A 21,030-nucleotide genomic window follows, 5' to 3' on the forward strand; every position below is an offset into this window, starting at 1 on the left:
AGGCTGTTCCCGGGACTGTTGGCTCCTGGGGCTGGACAGAGCCAGGCGATGAGGGCCACCAGCCTCCAGGCCGCTCACAGGATTCTGGCCTCACCGTGGGTACGGGGAGGCAGACGTGATACAGCTTGAGAAGGTCCCTCCAACTGCGGGGCACAGGCTTGTGGGCCAGCAGTGGTGGCCCTTCTCACCTACATCGAGAGTGGCTAACTTTTCTCTAAAGGGCCAGAGAGTATTTTAGCTTTTCATGTCATAATGATTGTTGCCATCGTAGCTCAGAAACAGCCAGAGACATCTAAACCAATGGGCATGATCATGTTCCAATAAAAATGTCCTGTGGACACTGAGATTTTAAGTTCATGTCACAAAATTTGTTTCAACCATTTAAAACCCATTCTCAGCTCCAGGGCCATACAAAACCAGTTGGGGGTGGGCGGTGGCTCTAAGTGCTACACCTCCCTGTGCGCCTGCAGGGCTCCCTCAGGCTGCAGAGGGACCGTCCACCTTCACCTGTGGTCAGTCTCTACCCCAGACCTGGACGTGAGGGCAGGGGCCAGCCCAATCCACCTTTGTACCCAGGCAAGAGCAAGACCTTGTACAGATGTTTGCACCTGGAAAATTACAAGTGTGTTAACCTTATTTAGATCTCTGTGGAAACTCTTTTTGCTGGAGAATTTTCTCTTCTGTGGGCCTCTGAAGCCTCGCCTCAAAGCCTGGATGTGCCCCGAATGCATCATTCATTCATTCAACAAACATTTCCCAGGCTCTGAGTGCAAGCCACACACACAAGAGGACACAGGGATGTGAAAACCCAACTGGGCTCTGCACACACACCCCATGTTATTTGTGAAGCTTCCAGAATGCTCAAAATGTGATAAATCAAAGCTTAACCTGATAATTGAGACAAAAAGCAATTTCAGGTCAAAATTAGGGGTTTAATTTATTGTCTCCAAAAGAGAAATCCGAAGTATTTTAAAATCTACTCTGGAATAGTTCTGGAAATTGTTTTTTGGCCATGTTGGGCGTCTTGAGGGATCTAGTTCCCCAAGGATTGAACCTGGCCCCGCACACAGTGAAAGCTGGGTCCTAACCAGTGGACCGCCCGGGAATTCCCGGAAATTCTTAAAATGAGTTTAGTGTTACAATTACTGAAGCCCCAAATTGGGAGCGATAGCTTGAAAGGAGAGCAGAATAGTCCAGAACTCGCACTACCCGGCAGGCAGCCCTCTCCTCTCCCTCCCTGCAAAGCGACCGGCACACATGACGTGCGCAGATGCTTTTCCTGTGCTCTGGGATCTCAAACCTGTGCAGTAGTTTGAACTCACAATGTCTTGCCAGGTGACACATGAATACTACACATCTTTCTCACATGGACTCAGCTAAGAAAGGACTCCTCACCCTGTACTTCTGCAGTCGATATTCTAGGCTGGAATGCAGAGCTTGAGATGTATTTCTATTGAATTCTTGGTGGTATTGGGACATTTAAGTGAACAAAGCACACTAAGAAGAGAGAGGAAAAATAATCCCTCAAAGGCTGGAGGCATGAAGTTTTTACCCAAGTAAACGAGGCAGGACTGCCACTCGATGAGAGGCAACCCGCAGAAAAATGGGCCAGCTGTGTTCCAAGAACCTTTATTTGGTCACACTGAAATCTGATTTCAGTATCATTTTCAAATGTCACAAAATAGTCTTTCACCCCCCCAGCCATTTAAAAATGTAAAAACCATCCTTAGCTCTTGGCCTGTTAAAAGGTAAACAGGTACATGAAAATCCTGATCTGAGCAAACATGGATTGGGAGCAGCACCAAGCCGAAGTGGTTAGGAGCCCTGCCAACAGGGGACTCGGAAGCGAAGCCAGGAAGCTGTCCGATCGGCTACAGCTGAAGCAGCTGCCTTACCCCTTGGCTGTCTGTGAGTAAGTTTCCTGGACATGAGTGCATTTACAGGACTGACTGTGGCTCAGGTTCTGTGGGCTGTGTAGGCCCCAGGCTTTAGAGCTACCCAGCCCAGTGGCCTCAGGCTGATCATCAGGCCTCACAGGTGTGGGCACAGGTCCGCATTTGGCCCATGGGCCACACAGTCAGCCAGCCGCTGACTTAGGACCGTGTTGATCCAGAAAGAATCCAGGTGCTGAAACAGATTTAAGGCTGGTCCCTCTGGCCCTTTTTGGCCAGCCTGCAAGTGCTGTCAGGGGAAAACAGAAGCATCCTGCCCCATGGAGAACCTGGAGTCCAGAGGCCTTCCACCCCTTTGTCCATCATTACCAGGAAGTGGCCAGGAGACAATTCCCTTGTGGGGACGGCACACCCAGTGACAAACAGCCTTCCTAGAGCCAGAAGGCGAGAGCATGGGGCCTCGGGAGGCCCTTCCAGCACACGATGGCACCAGGCGCCAGTGGAGGGCGCGTGTGGCATGTGCACCGGGACCTTGACTCTTGTCCCATTCTTGGGTGGCTCACAAAGCCTAAGATACAGACCACTCACATGTGCCCACCCTGTCCGGCTCTGATGGCAGTGACCACCTGGTTGAGCACAGCAGCCGAGGCGGGGACATAATCTCTGTTCACAATCTCTGCACAGTCTGTAAAGGTCCCTGCCCTCCTGCACTGACCCTTCAGACACAAGTTCTGGGTGGAGCAGGGGACGGCCGGGGAGATGGGGTTACAGCTGCTGCAGGGGGCACAATGACTGCATGGTGTCCCCCGCCCAGGGCGGGAACACCCCCGAAGGTGCAGGTTGGGGGATGACCCTCATCCCCAGAGACAACACTGCAACTGAGAGCACGTCACCCCTTGTGTCAGGCGAACTGGCAGGTCAGGCTGAGCTGCTACGGGGTTGAGTCCCCGTCCACGTGCTGAGAATGGAAACTCACGTGAACTCGGCCACCCTGAACTCCACTGTTCCCAGCCCCACCAGGCCCTCCAGTACACACGGAGTGGCACTGTCTCCCCTGATACAAACCCATGGGCTGATTTTGGGCCGTGTCGCACAAGGCGAGCTGGGCGTCACCCAACCAGTGTGATGGTGACCCAAGTCGTGCTGCAATAAATCCTCAAGTGACCTATGTCCCTCAGGGTCACCTGTCCGTACATGGGAGAAGTGGCCTCTCTGTGGCAGGCCGCCTTTGGCCTGTGATTATTGGCAATGGCGCCAAAGATTGGCAGGTCTCAGGGGGGTGGTCCTGGGTGGCAGCCTGTGCAAATGACACACCTGGTCCCGAGTCACCGCTGCCGAGTCCAGGGCCCCAAGCAGGGCTGGACTCAATGCTACATGTCAGCCTCATCCTGTGGCTCACAGGCCTTGATGAGATGTTCTGTGAGCCGCTCCGCAACCCCAGCCAGTCAGTCAGGTTCACCAGAGGGGTGGGCGGAGCAGTGATCTCCCCTGAACGTTCTTTCCGCCCGTGCCAAGAAGGCCAAGGGCCCTGACCACTCTACCCTGGCCGTTTCTCCAGGCTGTGCTGGCAGAGAAAACCCGGGGAGGAGGTGATGTGGGCGGAGCAGGCTCGCTCATGCGCACCTGTTGCTCAGCACCCACGGGGCCCTCTGCCCTGGGACCTGTGGGGCCCACATGACCACGCCGACAGGCTGATCTCGGTGGGCAGGCATCTCCACCGTCCTCAGGCCTTTGAGAAGGCACGGGCTCGTGTGTCTGCTCGCAGACCCCCCAGTTTTGGCAGTCCCCATGGCTGGAGTTTTGAGGATGTCTGGCCAGCAGCAGCCAACACACATCCCAGCCTCTGGTGGTGTTCTCGGGACTGAGGTGAGGCTCCTGCAATGCTGAGGGCCGGGCTGGGAATCCCAGTGAGGGCTGCGCGTCTGATTCTCGTAACTGAAGCAGCTGGACTCTGGACGTAGGGTGGGCCAGTGACACTGTCCCCGGGCCCAGGCACCGCTGCTGGAGCCAGCTCCTCCCCAAAGAGGCCCTGCCGGGGGAGTCAGGTGAGGGGGACCCGGCCGCGCCGCCTGGGGCCCCGCAGACACGAGTGAGCATATCTTGCTGCTGAAGCCAGTCTGAGTACCTGGTGCTTAAGGAAGACGTCCTGGGTAACTTCTTTCAACTCACTCGTCTGGCAGGGCTCACGGGGCTTTTCTCATGCCTCTTCCTTGTCTGCAGGACCTGGGGTCTTCCCTCTGTGAACTCAAACGCTACACATGTGCACCTTCATGTGAGGGACAGGGGCTTTACTGAAGGTCAAACGTGCCAGCAAATAAACACACACATCATGTGAATCTGGATGCTCCCTCTCCTAAGAGAGCAATTCTGAATCTTTCACAACATTTTAAATCATCAGTATAAATGATCCCATAAAAAATAAGTTAAGGCTGTAGGTTTATTCACATTTATACACATTCGTAAAGGTGAGTGGTCTATCCCATGTGAATTTTCTGATGCTGAGTAAGCCTTGAGCTCCTATTAAAAGCTTTGCCACATTCATTACATTTATAAGGTTTCTCTCCAGTGTGAATTCTCTGGTGTATAATTAGATGTGAGCGCCATCTGAATATTTTTTCACATTCATTACATTTATGAAGTTTCTTTACAGTATTAACTTTCTTACGGCTCACGTGGGTAGAAGCTTCCAGAGTATTACCATACTCATGGTACCACTGGGCTCGAGTGTGGATCCTCTGGTGCTCAATGAGGTACGAGCTCCGGCTGAAGGCTTTCCCACACTCGCTGCATCCGTAGGGCTTCACCCCAGCGTGAATGATCTGGTGCTGGAAAAGGGTAGAGTTTTGACTGAAGGCTTTCCCACATTCACTGCACTTATAGGGCCTCTCCCCCGTGTGCACCCGCTGGTGTATTGTGAGCTGTGTGCTCATACTGAAGGCTTTTCCACATTCGAGGCACTCGTAGGGCTTCTCCCCTTTATGGATCCTCTGATGGTAAATGAGGCTTGAGCTCTGGCTGAAGGCCTTCCCACAGTCACTGCACTCATAGGGCTTCTCTCCAGTGTGAATTCTCTGATGCTGAATTAGGTGTGAGCCCTGGACAAAGCCTTTCCCACACTCATCACACTTAAATGGTTTTTCTCCAGTGTGAGTTCTCTGGTGGCGAATAAGCCGTGAGCTGCAACCAAAGGCCTTTGAACACTTGTTGCATTTATAAGGTTTCTCTCCGGTATGCGTCAGCTGATGCTGACTAAGGCGGGAGACCCACCGGAAAGCCTTCCCACACTCGTCACACTTAAATGGTTTCTCGGTAGCATGCAACCTCTGATGTGCAACCAGGCTGGGACTATCTGGGGTTCTTGGGAGCTGAAGTTTCTCCCCAGCGTGCATCCGCTGGTGCTGAGCTAGGGTTGAGCTCTGGCTGAAGGCCTTCCCGCACTCCTGGCATGGGTAGGGCCTCTCTCCCGTGTGGGTCCTCTGGTGCCTGGCCAGCTGAGACTGCTGGCTGAAGGCCTTCCCGCACTCCCGGCAGCCATAGGGCCTCTCTCCTGTGTGGACCCTCTGATGGTGGATGAGGCTAGAGCTCTGACCAAAGGCTTTTCCACATTCCTCACACCTGTAGGGCTTCTCCCCAGTGTGAATCCTTTGATGCTGAATGAGTTTCGAGCTCAGACGAAAGGCCTTCCCACACTCGGTGCATTTAAACGGCTTCTCTCCAGTATGGATCCTCTGATGCTGAGTAAGCTGTGAGCACAACCTGAAGACCTTCCCACACTCCTCACACTCATATGGCTTCTCTCCATGCAAGGTACTCAGATTTCTCCCCTGTAAGCAATCAGGTAATTTTTTTTGGCACTCCTGGCAGCTGTTAGGTCTCTTCTGTGTATTAATTTCCTGATGCAGAGAGACACCTGAAGTAGATCGGAAACTCCTACCACAGATGTCGCATCTTCGCAAGGACCCCTGACTTTGGTCATGTCGACAACCCAGGCAGCCACCGCTCCCCTGCTCACCACACCCCTGGGCCTCGTCCTCAGCGAAGGTCTCCCTGGGAGCCGCAGTCCCTATGTTCAAGCAGTTTTTCTGGAAGAGGGAGGTTGGCTGACTCTCTGAACAGACCTCGGGATCAGAGGCGTCTCCAAAGCCAGGACTCTGGGGAAAGTCCTGGGACGGGGTTTTGACCATGACCACACAGGATTCTGATTTTAGACGGTCAATGTCTTCACAGGCCTGCTCACTCTCGGTCCCGATTGTAGAATCTGAAATGAACAGGAAGTAAACTGCTGCTTATCCCCTGTGCTCAGAGAAAGGACAAAGACTGGAGGATGGGGCAGGGGTGCAGACCACCCCTGGGACTGAGCCCCCTCCCAGACAGTCTGCATTGAGCACACGGAAAGATGCTACAAGAAATCAATGCCTTTGACAGTTCTAAAAATCTGGTTTCATTCATACGTCATTTTATGCACTCATTCAGTTACAGTGTACTTGGCAGAGTGCAAAGAGCTTCCCTCCTATGTGGGGGAAAGGTCCTCCTACGTGGAACTAGCACGAGGAAAAATCTACAAAGAAGCAAAGTGAGCTCGATAGGGTGGGAGGTTTAGTGAGAGGCAGGGCTAGGCCGAGAGGTCAGAGGCTCCTGGTTGCAGAGGACGTAGAGTGAGGAGGAAAGAGGGACTGAAAACTGTGAATAGAGGGATGTTAGATACCAAGAAAAATGAGGTGCAAGAGCTCCTGAGGGGCACATGGGTGGTGAGCCCAAGAGGATTGGGGCTCCGGCTGTCCACTGGGTGGGGTTCTGAGAAGAACCCCGGGCCTGAACTCTGTGGCATCCAGCTGCCGCCAAGCCACGGCCTCTGACGCACACCTGGCTGCGTCCCTTGCTAGTCCGCCCCTCGGCTTCCAGGTGGCCACACCCACTGGCCATACTGACTTCTCCTTCCCATGGGTTTCTGGAGGGTCCACCTATGCTGCCTGCCCTCCATGTGGAGGTTTGGAGTGATGTGGCCACCAGCCAAGGAATACCTGGGGTCACCAGAAGCTAGAATAGGCAGGAAGGATCCTCCCCTACAGGTTTCAGAGAGAACATGACCCTGCCCATACCTTGATTTTGGACATCTGGCCTCCAGAACTGAGAAACAGTAAATCTCTGCTGTTTTAAGCCTCCAGTTCGTGATGCCTTGTTACAGCAGCCCCAGGACACTAACACAGCCCTAAAGCCTTATCTGAGAGGTTGGGGTCACCCAGGGCCCCAAGAAGTTCCAGAGGGAGCACTCGCGGAGGGAGGGGACAGCTACTCAGAGCCACACTTAGTGCTCCCCTTAGAGCCACATGTGTGTACCTGAGCTCAGTAAGACTATTAGTAAAATTACAGGGGCTTCCCCGGTGGTGCAGTGGTTCTGCCGATGCAGGGGACACGGGTTCGAGCCCTGGTCCGGGAAGATCCCACATGCCACGGAGCAACTAAGCCCGTGCGCCACAGCTACTGAGCCTGTGCTATAGAGCCTGCGAGCCACAACTGCTGAGCCCAAGTGCCACAACTACTGAGCCCATGCGCCTAGAGCCCGTGCTCTGCAACAAGAAGCCACTGCAATGAGAAGCCTGTGCACCACGATGAAGAGTAGCCCCCGCTCGCCACAATTAGAGAAAGCCCGCGTGCAGCAACAAAGACCCAACGCAGCCCCCCCCCAAAAAATTACAAACTGAAGAAATTGTGGTTCAAAAACAAACCGTTTTTGCCATAATGCACAGGTGTTTTGTGCCCTTGCTTTTCTGTAGTTCAGTCTCTCCTGAGGCTGCCCCACCACCGGTCTACACTTCCGGACCCACCCCATGGCATTCCCAGGCAGCCCAGCAAGCCCATGTGGGTGGCACCTGGGGTCTGCCTCCAGCCTCCCGCCTGCAGCCCTCTCACCCTGTGCCCGGAAGCCTCACCTGCCCGGGAGGTCCTGGCTGCCTCTCTCCCCTCCGTTCCTTGCAGGTCGAGGACCCATGGCTCCTGCCCCTGTTCCAGCCGGGAGATCAGCTCAGGCTTGAAGACCAGGAATCCTGCTGTGGAGGCGGCAGAGGAGGAGATGGCATTGGTGTGGCTGGGAGTGCAGCTCAGCCTTCCCTGGTTCCCAGGAGTGAAGGGCTGGGGGCTACTGGGGCACAGGGGCCCTCTCTGTCCAGGTCTGTCGCCTCCTGAGGCTGGACACAGAGGAACTCCTGGACTCCCAGCCTGTCCCTGTCTCCATCCACACAGGGCGCCAGGATCCCCAGGGAGCCCTGTCACCCGAATCTGCCTAGCACATGCCAGCTCTAGCCCAGGGGGAGAGAAGCCAGGCACTGCCAGCACTTCCCTCAGTCCCTCAGTTCTGAGGGCAAGGACACTCCAAGAGGTTGACGTGGTTAAAAAACAAGACAAACAACAACAACGACAAATCAACAAACAAAATGGATCTTAAATCAGAAGTTGTGAGGACTTCCCTGGCAGTCCAGTGGTTAAGACTCCGCACTTCCAATGCAGGGGGCACGGGTTTGATTTCTTCGTCTGGGAACTAAGATCCCGCATGCCACGCGGTGCCGCCAAAAAATAAAATAAAATAAATTAAAAAAAAAAATCAGGTGTGAAGTCCAATGGTCACCCAGCAGCCCCAGCCTCGAGTCCTCACACAAAGCCCTGGGGGCCCTCGGCAGAGGGGTGGAGAGCTGCGGGCACCCACCTTCTGGGGCCGCCAGCCCCCAGGCCATGGGCCAGCTGTGTGATGTGCTCCCAGCCCATCCAAGGGCTGGCCAAGCCCTCTGCTGGAGCACACCTCAGGTTTCCAGCCGTGTGGGTGGAGAAGGGCAGGCAGAGAGAGCCTAGGTCGAAGGCTCAGGTGATGGCAGGACCCCCACAGTCAACATGAAACAGGTGTTCTTGCCAAGCACATAATCAACACTCACAGAGAAACATCCCTGGGCCAGCCAGGAGGGGGTCAGGCACAGGCCACAGAATAATACCACAGACTGCGGCTGATCTAAATGCAACTGGACATGACAGCCACCACAACAAGTAGCTCAAAACTATTAGCTACCTGAAAACTAAATGATGAATTACTAAGTGGTATTTACTATAAGTAAAGTGTATTTACTGTAAGTCAAAATTTGTAGGGCGCAGCTGAAGCAGTACTTACAGATAAAATTTCACATTTTTAAATACGCTGACCAGAAACAAGAATGATTGGGGGCTTCCCTGGTGGCGCAGTGGTTAAGAATCCACCTGCCAGTGCAGGGGACACGGGTTCGAGCCCTGGTCCGGGAAGATCCCACATGCCGTGGAGCAACTAAGCCCGTGCGCCACAACTACTGAGCCCGTGTGCCACAACTACTGAAGCCTGCACGCTGCCTAGAGCTGTGCTCTGTAACGAGAAGCCACCACAGTGAGAAGCCCATACACCGCAACGCAGAGTAGCCCCATTCACCGCAGCTAGAGAAATCCTGCGCGCAGCAACAAAGACCCAGTGCAGCCAGAAATAAAATTAAAATAAAAAATAAAATGAAATAAAATAATAAATTTATTTAAAAAAAGAAACAAGAATGATAAACACAGAAGAAGTAAATACTAAATTCAAGGAGTTGCAAACAAAACAACACAGCAAACACAAATAAATAAAAAGGAAGAAAATAACAAAGGTGGGCAAGATTCAATGAAAGAGCACCCCCTCCCCAAAAAAACCCCAAAAGCTGGTTCTTCAAAAAGATAAAAAGAATAGTCTTGTGGCAAAACCAATCACAAGGACTTCCCTGGTGGTCCAATGGGTAAGACTCCACGCTCCCAATGCAGGGGGCCCGGGTTACATCCCTGGTGGGGGAACTAGATCCCGCATGCATGCCACACCTAAGAAGTCCGCATGCCGCAACTAAGAGTCCACATGCCACAACAAAAAGATCCTGTGTGCTGCAACGAAGACCCAGTGCAGCCAACATAAATAAATAAATATTTTTTTAAAAAATCACAGTCAACACAGTGAAATGATGCTGCCTAAAAATAAAACAAATAAGGGAAACAAACATAATAGAGATTAAAAATAAAGAGTAGTACAAACACATGCTAAAAAAAATTGAAAATCTGAATGAGTAGATCTATCTGTACAAAAACTAGAAATGACAAAATCGGCACAGGGGAAAATCCGTAAGCTTGATAGACCATGAGGCATTAAGAAAATGTAAATTCTAGTCAAAGACCTTCCTTCCCCAAGGGCCCAAGGCCCAGGTGGTCTTACAGGCGAGTTCAACCAAAAACTCGAAGGTTCAATTAATTCCATCTATATAAATTCTTCCAGAAATTTAAAAAGACAGCAAAAGCTTCCCAGCTCATTTTATGAAACTTATATGCAAAAAATACCAAACTATATAATGACAATTCACCAAAAAAGAAAAAACAAACAAACAAAAAATCATACAAGTCCATTTGGCTTAGGAACAGGGATGCAAAAATCCAAAATACTGACTACCCGAGTCCAAAAGGTTAGAATGCATATGTAAATAACATGACTTAAGTAGAGTTTATTCCAGGAATATAAGGAAATATGCCAATGTAATTTTTTTTTTTTTTTTTTTTTTGCGGTATGCGGGCCTCTCACTGTTGTGGCCTCTCCCGTTGCGGAGCACAGGCTCCGGATGCGCAGGCTCAGCGGCCATGGCTCACGGGCCCAGCCGCTCCGCGGCATGTGGGATCCTCCCGGACCGGGGCACGAACCCGTGTCCCCCGCATCAGCAGGCGGACTCTCAACCACTGCGCCACCAGGGAAGCCCCCAATGTAATTTATTAGACTAACAGGCTAAGGAAAAAAAGAACATATGGACATCTCAATTAATGTAGGAAAAGAATTTGAAATTTGACATGCTCATTTATGATTCAAAACAAAATTCTTGGACTTCCCTGGTGGTCCAGTGGTTAAGAATCCGCCTGCCAACGCAGCGAACACGGGTTCTATCCCTGCTCCAGGAAGATCCCACATGCCGCGGGGCAGCTAAGCCGGTGCACCACAACTACTGAGTGTGCACTCTAGAGCCTGTGAGCCACAACTACCGAAGCCCGCGTGCCTAGAGCCTGTGCTCCACAACAACAGAAGCCACCACAATGAGAAGCCCACACACCGCAACAAAGAGTACCCCCGCTCGCCACAACTAGAGAAAGCCCACGCACGGCAACGCAGCCAAAAAAAACAAAACACCAAAACTCTTCAGCCAACTTCTGTCCTTAGTTACATGCATTCCCTTTAAAATCAGAACAAAACAAGCATGCCCACAGCACTCCTAACAGCACGGGTGCTCTGGTCATTGCTAAAGATCAGGACACATGGGGGCTAGGAAGGAAAACACCAAGCTTTCACTTGCAGGCCCCTCCTTAGAACATGATACCAGAACTAGCAGGGAGTCCAATGAAGTGGCCAAATACAAGGTCTATCCTCCAAAATCAAGAGCATTTCTCTAGAGCAGCAATAATCAGCTAGAAATATAACATAACAATGACACATTCACAAAACAACCTAAACTGAAGATCGAACACCAGACCACTGTGGAGGAAATGCCCACACTCTAATAACGTCTGCAGAGGTAAGTAGATAAATGGAGACACAATGCATGGTCTTGCATGGGAACAGTTAACAGAAAGGTGCCAGTTCTCCTCACACTATCTACAAATCCAAACCACTCCCCTATAAAAATTCCAGTGCAATTTTCAAGGAACTCAAACTTATTCTAAACTTACAGAAAGAACTACTCTATTAGCCGTAAGTAAGTGAAATTTTAAAAAGAATAAAGAGCGAGAGCTGCCCCACCAGGTATTAACATGCCACAAGCCAAAGCAATAAAAAATAACACTAATAACAGAACAACCTGACAAAAAGCAGAGAGCTGGCCCGTAACAGACCAGAGCTCAGAAACACACCATCACACATACGAAAAAGGCAGCTCCACAAATCAACTGGAGAGGATGGATTGTTTAGTGCTGGAGAAACGGCTCGGTGTGTGGACAAAGATAAAAAAGGATTCTTGGGGCATCCCTGGTGGCACAGTGGTTAAGAATCCGCCTGCCAATGTAGGGGACACGGGTTCAAGCCCTGGTCCGGGAAGATCTCACATGCCCCGGAGCAACTAAGCCCATGCGCCACAACTACTGAGCCTGTGCTCTAGAGCCCGCGAGCCACAACTACTGAGCCCACGCGCCTAGAGCCCGTGCTCCGCAACAAGAGAAGCCACTGCAACGAAGAGTAGCCCCCGCTCGCCGCAACTAGAGAAAGCCCGTGCACAGCAACGAAGACCCAACGCAGCCAAAAATAAAATAAATCTTAAAAATTAAAGAAAAAAAAAAGGATTCTTACTTAACTTCACACACAAAAGTGGAGCCCAGGTCTAAAAGAGAAAGATGAACTATAAAATCCACATGAGAAAATGCAGACCATCCCCATGGCCTTGGAGTAGAAAAGAACTTTTATATAAAACTTCAGAAGTACAACTCATAACGCAAAAACTGATCGATTTAATTACATTAGAATCTCACCTCACAAAGCTAACAAACAGGAGAGAATGGGGCAGATATTTACAAGGCCCAACACCTGTGCAGTCCTGTCTCATTCGATGGATCCTAAGACGCACTTGAAGAGCACATTCAGGTTTCTGAATGTGGGTCACATCTGGGACGTGCTGTCCTTAGCCGGGTGGCGCTGTGACCTGCCATGGAGCCTGTGCACACGTGGGCTGGGCCTCAGCCGAGTAACCAGCACTGTGGTAAACACTGCTCTTTGCACCAGGTGACCGTACAGCAGAAGGCCAGGGAGAAAGAGCAGCGGGGCTCTTCTGAGGCTGGAGAAGCAAACTGTCGCCAGGGCAGTGACTGCAATTCAGTCACTGGCAAATCAGCAACCATGTGCACACCATGCCTGAGACAGGAGGATGGGCACAGTGTAGGAGCCGTGTGGTTCATCACCGAGATCCAGCAGGAGAATGGCTGCCCCACACTGGGCAAGAAAACGAAAACCCAGCAACACTTACGAAAGGCAGCACCACTCAGGCTCTCCATGGACCACAGGACGCCGGCAGGTCAACAAGTGGACACAGAAACCCGTTCAGCAGAGGATGGGAGGGCACAGAGCAACACCCCAGCCAGCTCACTGCACGTGTCTCTCCCGTTCCGTCTCAGGGACGCACACTTCATCTTGTCTAAGTGTGTCTGAGCGCACTCTTCAAAAGTATGAAATAAAAAACTCAAGGGATAAGAAGGCATCGTGTGGCAGTATAAACAGCAGCACTCTGCCTCGCAAAGGTACATAAAACAATGATGTGGTTTACGATGTACAGCATCTTGGACTCAATGAAATCAAATACAAGAAATAACAAACACATTCAAATCAATAAGGCCCAGTGACCCCAGCAGAAAACTGGCCAAGGCTCTGAGCACTTTATGGAAGATACCTGGCTCTTCCCAACTCTAACAAGACTTGAAAGATGCGCCAGGTCAGCAGTCATCAGAGAAACGGGGGCTCAAATCACGACAGGCTCACTGCGTGCTCCTTTGCGTGGAAACACACGAGAAAGCTGGGCCTGCGGGCTGGCCAGGACTGAAGGGGACAGGCCTGGTCCAGCAGGCTGAGAGGCCCTTGGCTGCCCACGCTGCTGTGTCTAGCCCACTTCTGGTTCTCCAGCCCAATGCTCTCTCAGGGGCCCAGGCACTCAAGTGTGATGGGGCTGGAGACCACATGGGGCCAGCGCAGCAGGGGTCACACACCCCTTTCACAAGGGTGCAGTCCACGTCACAGGGTGCGTGACACAACAACACAGAGACAGACATGAAACGCACTGGGGTGCCTGCCTGTGGTGGTGGAGGATGGGAGAGGAAGACAGGGCAGGGCAGGAGGGTCACAGGGAGCCCTGACAGCCTCCACGGAGTGGCACCTGCAGCATCGCTGCCACCCTGGCTTTGACCATACAACCATCTCCTTGGATCCCATGAGCCAATAGCTTCTCTTCTGCTGTTTAAGCTATTTCAAGTTTGGATTCTATTTCTCACAAGTTAATCTATTCACTCAGGCAAAAAGGAAGCTTCATCAGCTCCCAGAAGTCCACCTACACTGTGAGGACTAAATCACGTGATGTGTGCAAACCTGGGAGCCTGCCTGGCTCACTGTGGCCCCTCCTGGGGTTAGCTTCTGACCCATAAGGACTCACAGGCCCAAGGCCCCTGTTTAGCCCATGAGAGCTTGACCACACGGCCTCCGTATCCGCAGCCTATAATAGAGGCCTGGGGACGTCCCTGGTGGCGCAGTGGTTAAGAATCCACCTGCCAATGCACGGGACATGGGTTCGAGCCCTGGTCCGGGAAGATCCCATATGCCGCGGAGCAACTAAGCCCCTGCGACACAGCTACTGAGCTTGCACTCTAGAGCCCGTGACCCACAACTACTGAGCCTGCGTGCCACAACTACTGAAGCCTGCACGCCTAGAGCCCATGCTCCGCAACAAGAGAAGCCACCACAATGAGAAGCCCGCACACAGCAATGAAGACTGAATACAACCAAAAATAAATAAAATAAAACAATAAATAAATAAATAAATATAATAGAGGCCTGGCTAGGTGGGTGCTGACTGATGACGCAGGGGGTAAGGGTGTCCAGATGAAGCCTCACCTAGTCCGGCCACACTGCTGTGGTTCTCGAGCATCACCTCCTTGTAGAGGGCCCTCTGGGCAGGGTCCAGACACTGCCATTCCTCCCGTGAGAAGTGCACAGCCACATCACCAAACGTCACAGCCTCCTGAAAGGACACACACCAGTCCCCCAGGGACCCCTGGGTGTCTCAGGCACATGGACCACAAAGTTGGGTGAGACAGTCACCAGGCCCCTTTGGCTCTAAAATCAAGGGGAGGAGGGAATTCCCTGGCGGTCCTGTGGTTAGGAATCCGCACTTCCACTGCAGGGGGCATAGGTTAGATCCCTGGTCAGGGAACTAAGATCCTGCAAGCCACGCAGTGTGGCCAAAACAATAATAATAATAAAAGAAAAGAAAATCAAGGGGAGAGACGGTATGGAGAAGGCGGAGGGACCCAGACTATGGTGATATACAACCTTCCCCTGAGAGCCTCAGGCAGGGCCCGGTCTGGGCAGGTGTTTGCTCACTACCTTGGCAATGGGCATGCTGGAGACCGGCAAGGGTCACAGTGTGGAGCCGAGGGAGGGTCTAGGTCCAGGCCCAGTGGGCAGGGGGGGTGCCCAAAGGAGGAGGAAGGGCCCCTCCCAGGACGAGGGAGGGAAAGGGGGAAGTCAGACTCCTACCATGCGTCTGGGTGGGTGGGGATCCGCGTGTCCCGGACGAGAGACCTGCTGGAAGTTACGAAAAGGTTAGAGATCGGTATCCTGGAGGCCCCAACCCCTGACTTCCAGGCTAATCGAGGGGCGTGGTACTACGTTCTCCGATCCTGTACCTCCAACCCCAGGTGTTCTCTGGCAGGGACTTGGGGCGGGGCCAAAGTCGCCAGGGCACCTGAGTACCTGCCCCCCGAAGCTCCATTCATCTTTCAGAGTGTGTAGTATGTATGAATCACTCCACAAACATGTAATGGGTGGTTGCCACGGGTGCCAGGTGCTCAACCAAGCAATGGGGATACAGTAGTGAACAGTACACAAAGACTTTGCCTTCACGGAACAGTCTACTGGAGAAGAGAGTTAAATGACCACACAAACAAATGAAAAATTACAGCTGTGATAACAGCACCGAAGCACAAGAAACTCTGAAAGCACTTAAACTAGGAAATTCTGACTTAGCCTGATAGGTCACTTCCCCTAGGTGCTAACTCGGCCAAGGTAATGGAGGTGGGGAGGGCACTGCAGGCAGCAGGAACAGTGTGTGCAAAGGGCATGAGGCAGGAAAAACCGGGGCTGAATGAGCCATTGGGGCCGCAAGAGGAAGCATGATGCGACTGGAGGCTCGAATAGACAGGAACCGGAAGGACGGACTGCAGGGACAAGAGAAGTGGACACAGGACCCCACCCCAACCCCAGTACATAAACTTGGCCCCTGCCCAGGCATCTCTTTGGGAGGTCAGAATAAGAAGCGGGCTTCCTAGGGGAGCTTTTGGCTCTCAAATCGGCTTGAGGGCCGAAGCCCCAGGCCGTGAGGACAGCAAGGCTAAGGCAGCAGTGACCACTGTCAGGTGGGTCCCCACCTGGGCCTGGCCAGTGCTGGATCCTGGGTCCCCTGTAGGGAACCGCACGCCCTTAGCGGCAACCAGAATTCAGAGAAAATACATATCTTACTCCCCCAAGGTACGGCCCTTTTTGCCACCCTCACTAAGTCTAGGTCTTCGACGGGCAGTGAGGGAGGGAAAAAGAGGGCCCTAGAGGGAGTTGATTATGCAGGTAGGATAAGCAAGGATGCCCCTGGAGCAGGCCTAGAACCGGCGGGAAGGTTACGAGGCTGCCGCGAGGCCGGATCTGCGGGACTCCCCCTCCCGCCTCCCACCTCTGCCTGCCAAGACGGCCGAGGCTCGACCACCGCCCCGCCAGGCGCCCACGGGCTAGATCTAGAGAGCCACCCGCGCTTCCCCGCGGAGAGGCCGGGGGAGCGCGGGGCCTGCAGAGTCGGAGGCGGGAGGACGCTGGGGCTGGTAGGCGGCCTCTCCGTCCTAGGGCGAAGAGCACGTGGGCCGCCCCGACACTAATCCGCGCGGGTTGCATAGACTCACCCTCCCCGGGGCCGCTCGAGGACCCACCCGCGGGACGACGCTGGAAATGGGCCTCGGCCGCCCGCGGCCGCTCTGCCCCGCAGCCTTCCGGCCGTTCTGGGCGGTTCGGAGGCTCGGCCAACTCGGTGGTTCCCAGCCGGCCCCCGCCCCCTCCTCGGAGCCGGCGAACGGGCGGGGCCCGATCGCTGGGGAAAGGATGGAGCCCGGAGAGGGCGGGGCGGAGTCCGGTAAGGGGCGGGGTCACAGTACGGGGAGGGCGGAGCCGGGGCCCAGGAAAGGCGTGGGTCTGGGCCCGGTGTCTCTTGGCCTGGGGGCGGGGAGCGGACCCGGGCGAAGCGGGCGGAGAACCCGAAGTTCGCCCGGGACGATCCCGCGCACCTCCGGTCACCAGTCCGAGGGCGCGGGTTCCCGCACTGGTTCTATGTGCTGGTTTTTCCATAGCAGAACGCACCCGCTGGGCACGTTCGAGGCCCCAGGACTACGGAGACACCCCCACCCAGGCCGTGCCCGGGGTGGAGGAGGTAACGGGATGCGGGAGAACGGCCTGCTGGGGGCGCAGAGGAGCCATGTGCAAAGAGCAGGTGTTCTGCACCTGGTGGGGCAGGTGGTCCAGGCCGAGGTTACCACAGAGTGCGGCGGGGCACCGACAGCTCAGAGATGAGGCTGGGAGGGCCCCAGAAAGGGTGAGGACCACCAGGAGAAGGAGAGGCCCAGGGGAGGGTCGTCAATCGGGACTCCGGGCGGGGGTCCCTGGCTGCATCGCGGGGCTCGGGGCAGCAGGACAGCCCAGGACCTGCCGAGAGACCGGATGGGGTGGGACCCCAGGCGAAGGGCGGCGCGCCCCGAGGTCAGGTCAAGGCTTCTCCTCGCTGCGCCCCCACCCATCCCCAACTTCGTGTGGCCCCCGGGGCCACCTGTTCTGGGTGTTCTCCCAGATCCACGCTGTCCTGTGTGTAGGGGCGGGCACCCCAACTTCTTTGGGACTCAGCAGGAGCCTCCCCAGGTCCCTGCAGCCCTGGGGAGGACGCTGCCTGCGTCTTTGGAGGCCTCAGCTTTGTGCGGCCCTGGTCCCTGGAGCTCTTCACACTGGACAGCCCCGGAGAGGGAAGGGCGGGGGAAGGGTGCGCAGAGCTTTACGCGGGGAGGGCCCTGACACCCGACTCGTCGATGATCCAAATCCCGGGGTCCCAGGCAAAGCCACTGTGAAATTGGTGCAAACCAAAGTAAGGAAATGGTCAGAATCAGCTCCCGGACCGACTTCTAGGGGAGGTGGAAGGGAAAAGCAAATACGCTCGGAGGAACCAGCTCCTCTCCCTGGGCCCCTGTGCGGCATGGTCCCGGCGCTCCCACCCCACCCCTCCCAGCTCGAACTCAACTGTCCCGTCCCCACATCCTCCCTGGTCACGCTCAGAGAGCATCTGTGCAAAGTATGAATAAACGAAGGAATGGAGAATGGGAGAGGGCTGGGAATACGCCTGCTTCCTAACCGTAATCGCCAGCCAAGCGCTCAGGTACCCTGAGCTCACTGGTGGTCCTGATCTACTGGGTGCCTTCCTGCTGGAGGGTCTTCACACTGCACCATCTAGAGCTAGGAGGTGCTGGCAAACTTGGGCCCTAGCCTGGCCCACTCAAGGTGAGAGGAGCACTCCCACTCAAAGTAAGGATGACCCAGGGAGCAAGAGGGGGAGCCAGGGCTGATGCTTGGGTCTGTGGACCCTGAGGACAGAGCCATCTCAGCCACCACGAAAGCCTGGCCCAGAGTGTCCACCCAGCAGACATCTGGGCAGTGTGGGAGGTGCAGGTACCAGGGCACTGAGGGTGCTGCCTGGGAGTGGGGTGAAGGAGACGCTTCTATCCACTGCAGGCCATTCCAGGGCCTCCATGGCTGAGTCCCATAATCCTCACTGAGCCTTGGACCCACTGAGCAAACAGACTATTAACAGTAAGGGGCCTGGGGAACTTCCCTGGTTGTTCAGGGGCTAAGACTCTGTGCTCCTGATGCAGGGGGCCGGGGTTCGATCCCTGGTCAGGGAACTAGATCCTGCATGCCACAACTAAAAAAAGATTTCACGAGCAGCTAAGACCCGGAGCAGCCTAAATAAATAAATAAATAATAAATATTTAGGGACTTCCCTGGTGGCGCAGTGGTTAAAAATCCGCCTGCCAATGCAGGGGACACAGGTTTGAGCCCTGGTCCGGGAAGATCCCACATACCGCGGAGCAACTAAGCCCGTGTGCCACAACTGCTGAGCCTGCACTCTAGAGCCCACGAGCCACAACTACTGAGCCCGTGTGCCACAACTACTGAAGCCCGCACGCCTAGAGCCTGTGTTCCGCAACAAGAGAAGCCACTGCAATGAGAAGCCCGCGCACCGCAACAAAGAGTAGCCCCCGCTCGCCGCAACTAGAGAAAGCCCGTGCGCAGCAACGAAGACCCAATGCAGCCAATAAATAAATAAATAAATAAATTTGAAAAGATTGTTTAAAAAAATAATAAATATTTTTGAAAAAGTCAGGGGCCTGCATGGTTCCCCAAATGGTCACAGTGCCCCTTCTCTGGGCCAACCCAGATTACTTTCCAGCTATTTCCAGCCTGCGATTGGGATTCCAAGCTGTAAGTGTTCCCAGGGGAAAAGCCCAGTTTAAAAATTATTTTTGGGAATTCCCTGGCGGTCCAGTGGTTAGGACTCCACGTTTTCACTGCCAAGGGTGCAGGTTCGAATCCCTGGTCAGGGAATTATGATCCCGCAAGCTGTGCGGCCAAAAGATTCACTGCCAAGGGTGCAGGTTCGAATCCCTGGTCAGGGAATTATGATCCCGCAAGCTGTGCGGCCAAAAGAAAAATTATTTTCAAAGAGCTGTGTTTCCAAGGCCAGTCTGGGCCATCTACTAGATTTTCTGTAGTCTAGTAGATGGCCCAGAGCAGTAACACTTTCAGTGAACCAGAACAGACAGAGCCCCTGAAGGCCATCACCATCCCCGAGCACTCAGGAATCTCATGGTGTGCTAAAATGTACCTCGGGTTTATTTTAATCGGGGATGGTAAGACATGCAGACTCGGAAGTGAAGGAAGACATTTATGCTCACAGGTCTCTGGAATGGCAGGCAGGGCACACCACACGGGGCCACACAGGGAAGCACTAGGTTGCTGAGGAGGCAAAAGGGGAGGGAAGGTGTGGCCCAGAGCCTTCACTGCGGTTTCCGCAGGAGGGAATGGGCAAGGCAGAGCAGGTACACTGAGTAAGCTTAGGATCATGTGTTTGAATAATTTCAGCAGGCTGCAGGTTATCAGGTTACAGTTGGTCTCTAGTTGTCCCATACCTGGTCCTGGGGTGATGTAGGGCAGGGAAACATTGGTGTGGTGTGTGAGTCTCATAAAGGAGATAGTTGGGAGTGTGGGCTCTGGATTGGTTGGTTTGTACCAAAGCCTTTCTCTAAGGTTCCTTTGCTATCTCTAGGATCGCCTTTTGGATTTAGCCTTGCTTGACTCAAAAGATGGCAGGAGGAACCAGGAGACCCCAAGCCCTGAACAGAAGCAGAAGTTCCCTGAGTCCCCCAGGGAAATGTTACCTGAGGAGGTCAGGGGCTTGGGGTCCTGAGAGCAAAATGAACGAGGTGCCGGAGGGGGCCTGAGGAGGTGGGCAGCAGGGGCTGCAGGTGACAGGCCTGTGCCCAGCACAGAGAGTCCTTGTCACCACCTGCTGCTGACTCCTGCCCTGTACTCAACTTTTTTCCCACTTGGACCGGAGTCCCTTGAAGGCACGGTCTGTGGTGTTTCCATCTTGCCTCACTCAGGGTCAGAGGGAGAGTGGAGGGCCACGTGCCCCGCCCCCCCCATACTCCATCCTAGGGACCCCACAGCCCACAAGTCCAAGCACTGTCCCCGCCTCCATCCCACTCTTCCTCTGCCCTTCTGGTCCTCCAGGCCTATCCCGAGCTGACCCCAGAGCCCGTCACCCTGCCCCAGGGCGGCCCGGGTGCCCCTCAGCTCCTGGCCCTGCTGTAGGCTGTGCTGCCTTCGGTGAGCTATCTCTGCCGAGAGTCGGCTGTCTCTCCAGGCGCCTCGTGCTCCCCTGGGGCTTCAGCATGTGGCCCCATGGACCCTTCCTTCCCTCTCCTGTCACCTTCTCCTGATGTCTTTCTGGCCTCCACCCCTGCAAAACCCACCTGCCCGCACTGCTGCAAACACGTCACCCCGGAGTCCTGGGTGCAAGCCCCTCTGCTCCCTGAGACCCCTGCCCTCACTCTCTCCCTACCTCGCTGGCTCTCCCTCCTCAGGCGTCACCTGCACACCCACTGCCCTGGTCCCTAAGCTCTCCCTGTCCTCGCCTACTAGCAGTGCTCCCTCAGGGGATCCACCGCCTCTTCTGCTAATTCCAGGGACCCTCTCTGGAAGGACCCCTCCCACTTCTCCAGAAGCCCCCTCCCCGAAAGGTGT

At 54.2% G+C, this 21,030-nt stretch overlaps 1 protein-coding gene across 10 annotated transcripts; it reads right to left on the reverse strand.

The window, feature by feature from the left end:
* Positions 1-1,168: 1,168 nt before the first annotated feature.
* ZNF7 (zinc finger protein 7) lies at positions 1,169-16,764 on the reverse strand. 10 transcript variants are annotated; one of them, XM_081258965.1, is made up of 6 exons: positions 16,593-16,761; positions 15,333-15,557; positions 15,184-15,231; positions 14,539-14,665; positions 7,823-7,939; positions 1,169-6,150 (listed from the first exon to the last, which is right to left on the reverse strand). In XM_081258965.1, exons 2-6 carry the CDS (start codon positions 15,420-15,422, stop codon positions 4,367-4,369), a joined length of 2,166 nt encoding a protein of 721 aa, XP_081115091.1. In that variant the 5' UTR covers positions 15,423-15,557; positions 16,593-16,761; the 3' UTR covers positions 1,169-4,366. The 10 variants fall into 10 exon arrangements, with proteins under 10 accessions (XP_081115091.1, XP_081115090.1, XP_081115094.1 ...); XM_081258964.1 differs by lacking the exon at positions 16,593-16,761 and adding an exon at positions 16,074-16,363; XM_081258968.1 differs by lacking the exon at positions 15,333-15,557 and having other exon boundaries at positions 15,184-15,228; positions 16,593-16,764.
* Between the last annotated feature and the right edge of the window lie 4,266 nt (positions 16,765-21,030).

Source organism: Mesoplodon bidens (genome assembly GCF_964165515.1).
Source record: "Mesoplodon bidens genome assembly, chromosome: 16".
NCBI lineage: Eukaryota > Metazoa > Chordata > Mammalia > Artiodactyla > Ziphiidae > Mesoplodon > Mesoplodon bidens.

Coding starts and splice junctions, on each gene's coding strand:
- ZNF7 (XM_081258965.1), bottom strand. CDS start 15,422: ATGAATGGAGCTTCGGGGGGCAGGTACTCAGGTGCCCTGGCGACTTTG. Junction 14,666..15,183: donor CCCACCCACCCAGACGCATG/GTAGGAGTCTGA, acceptor GTGTCCTTTCAG/GAGGCTGTGACGTTTGGTGA. Junction 6,151..7,822: donor AGCCAGGACCTCCCGGGCAG/GTGAGGCTTCCG, acceptor TGTTCATTTCAG/ATTCTACAATCGGGACCGAG.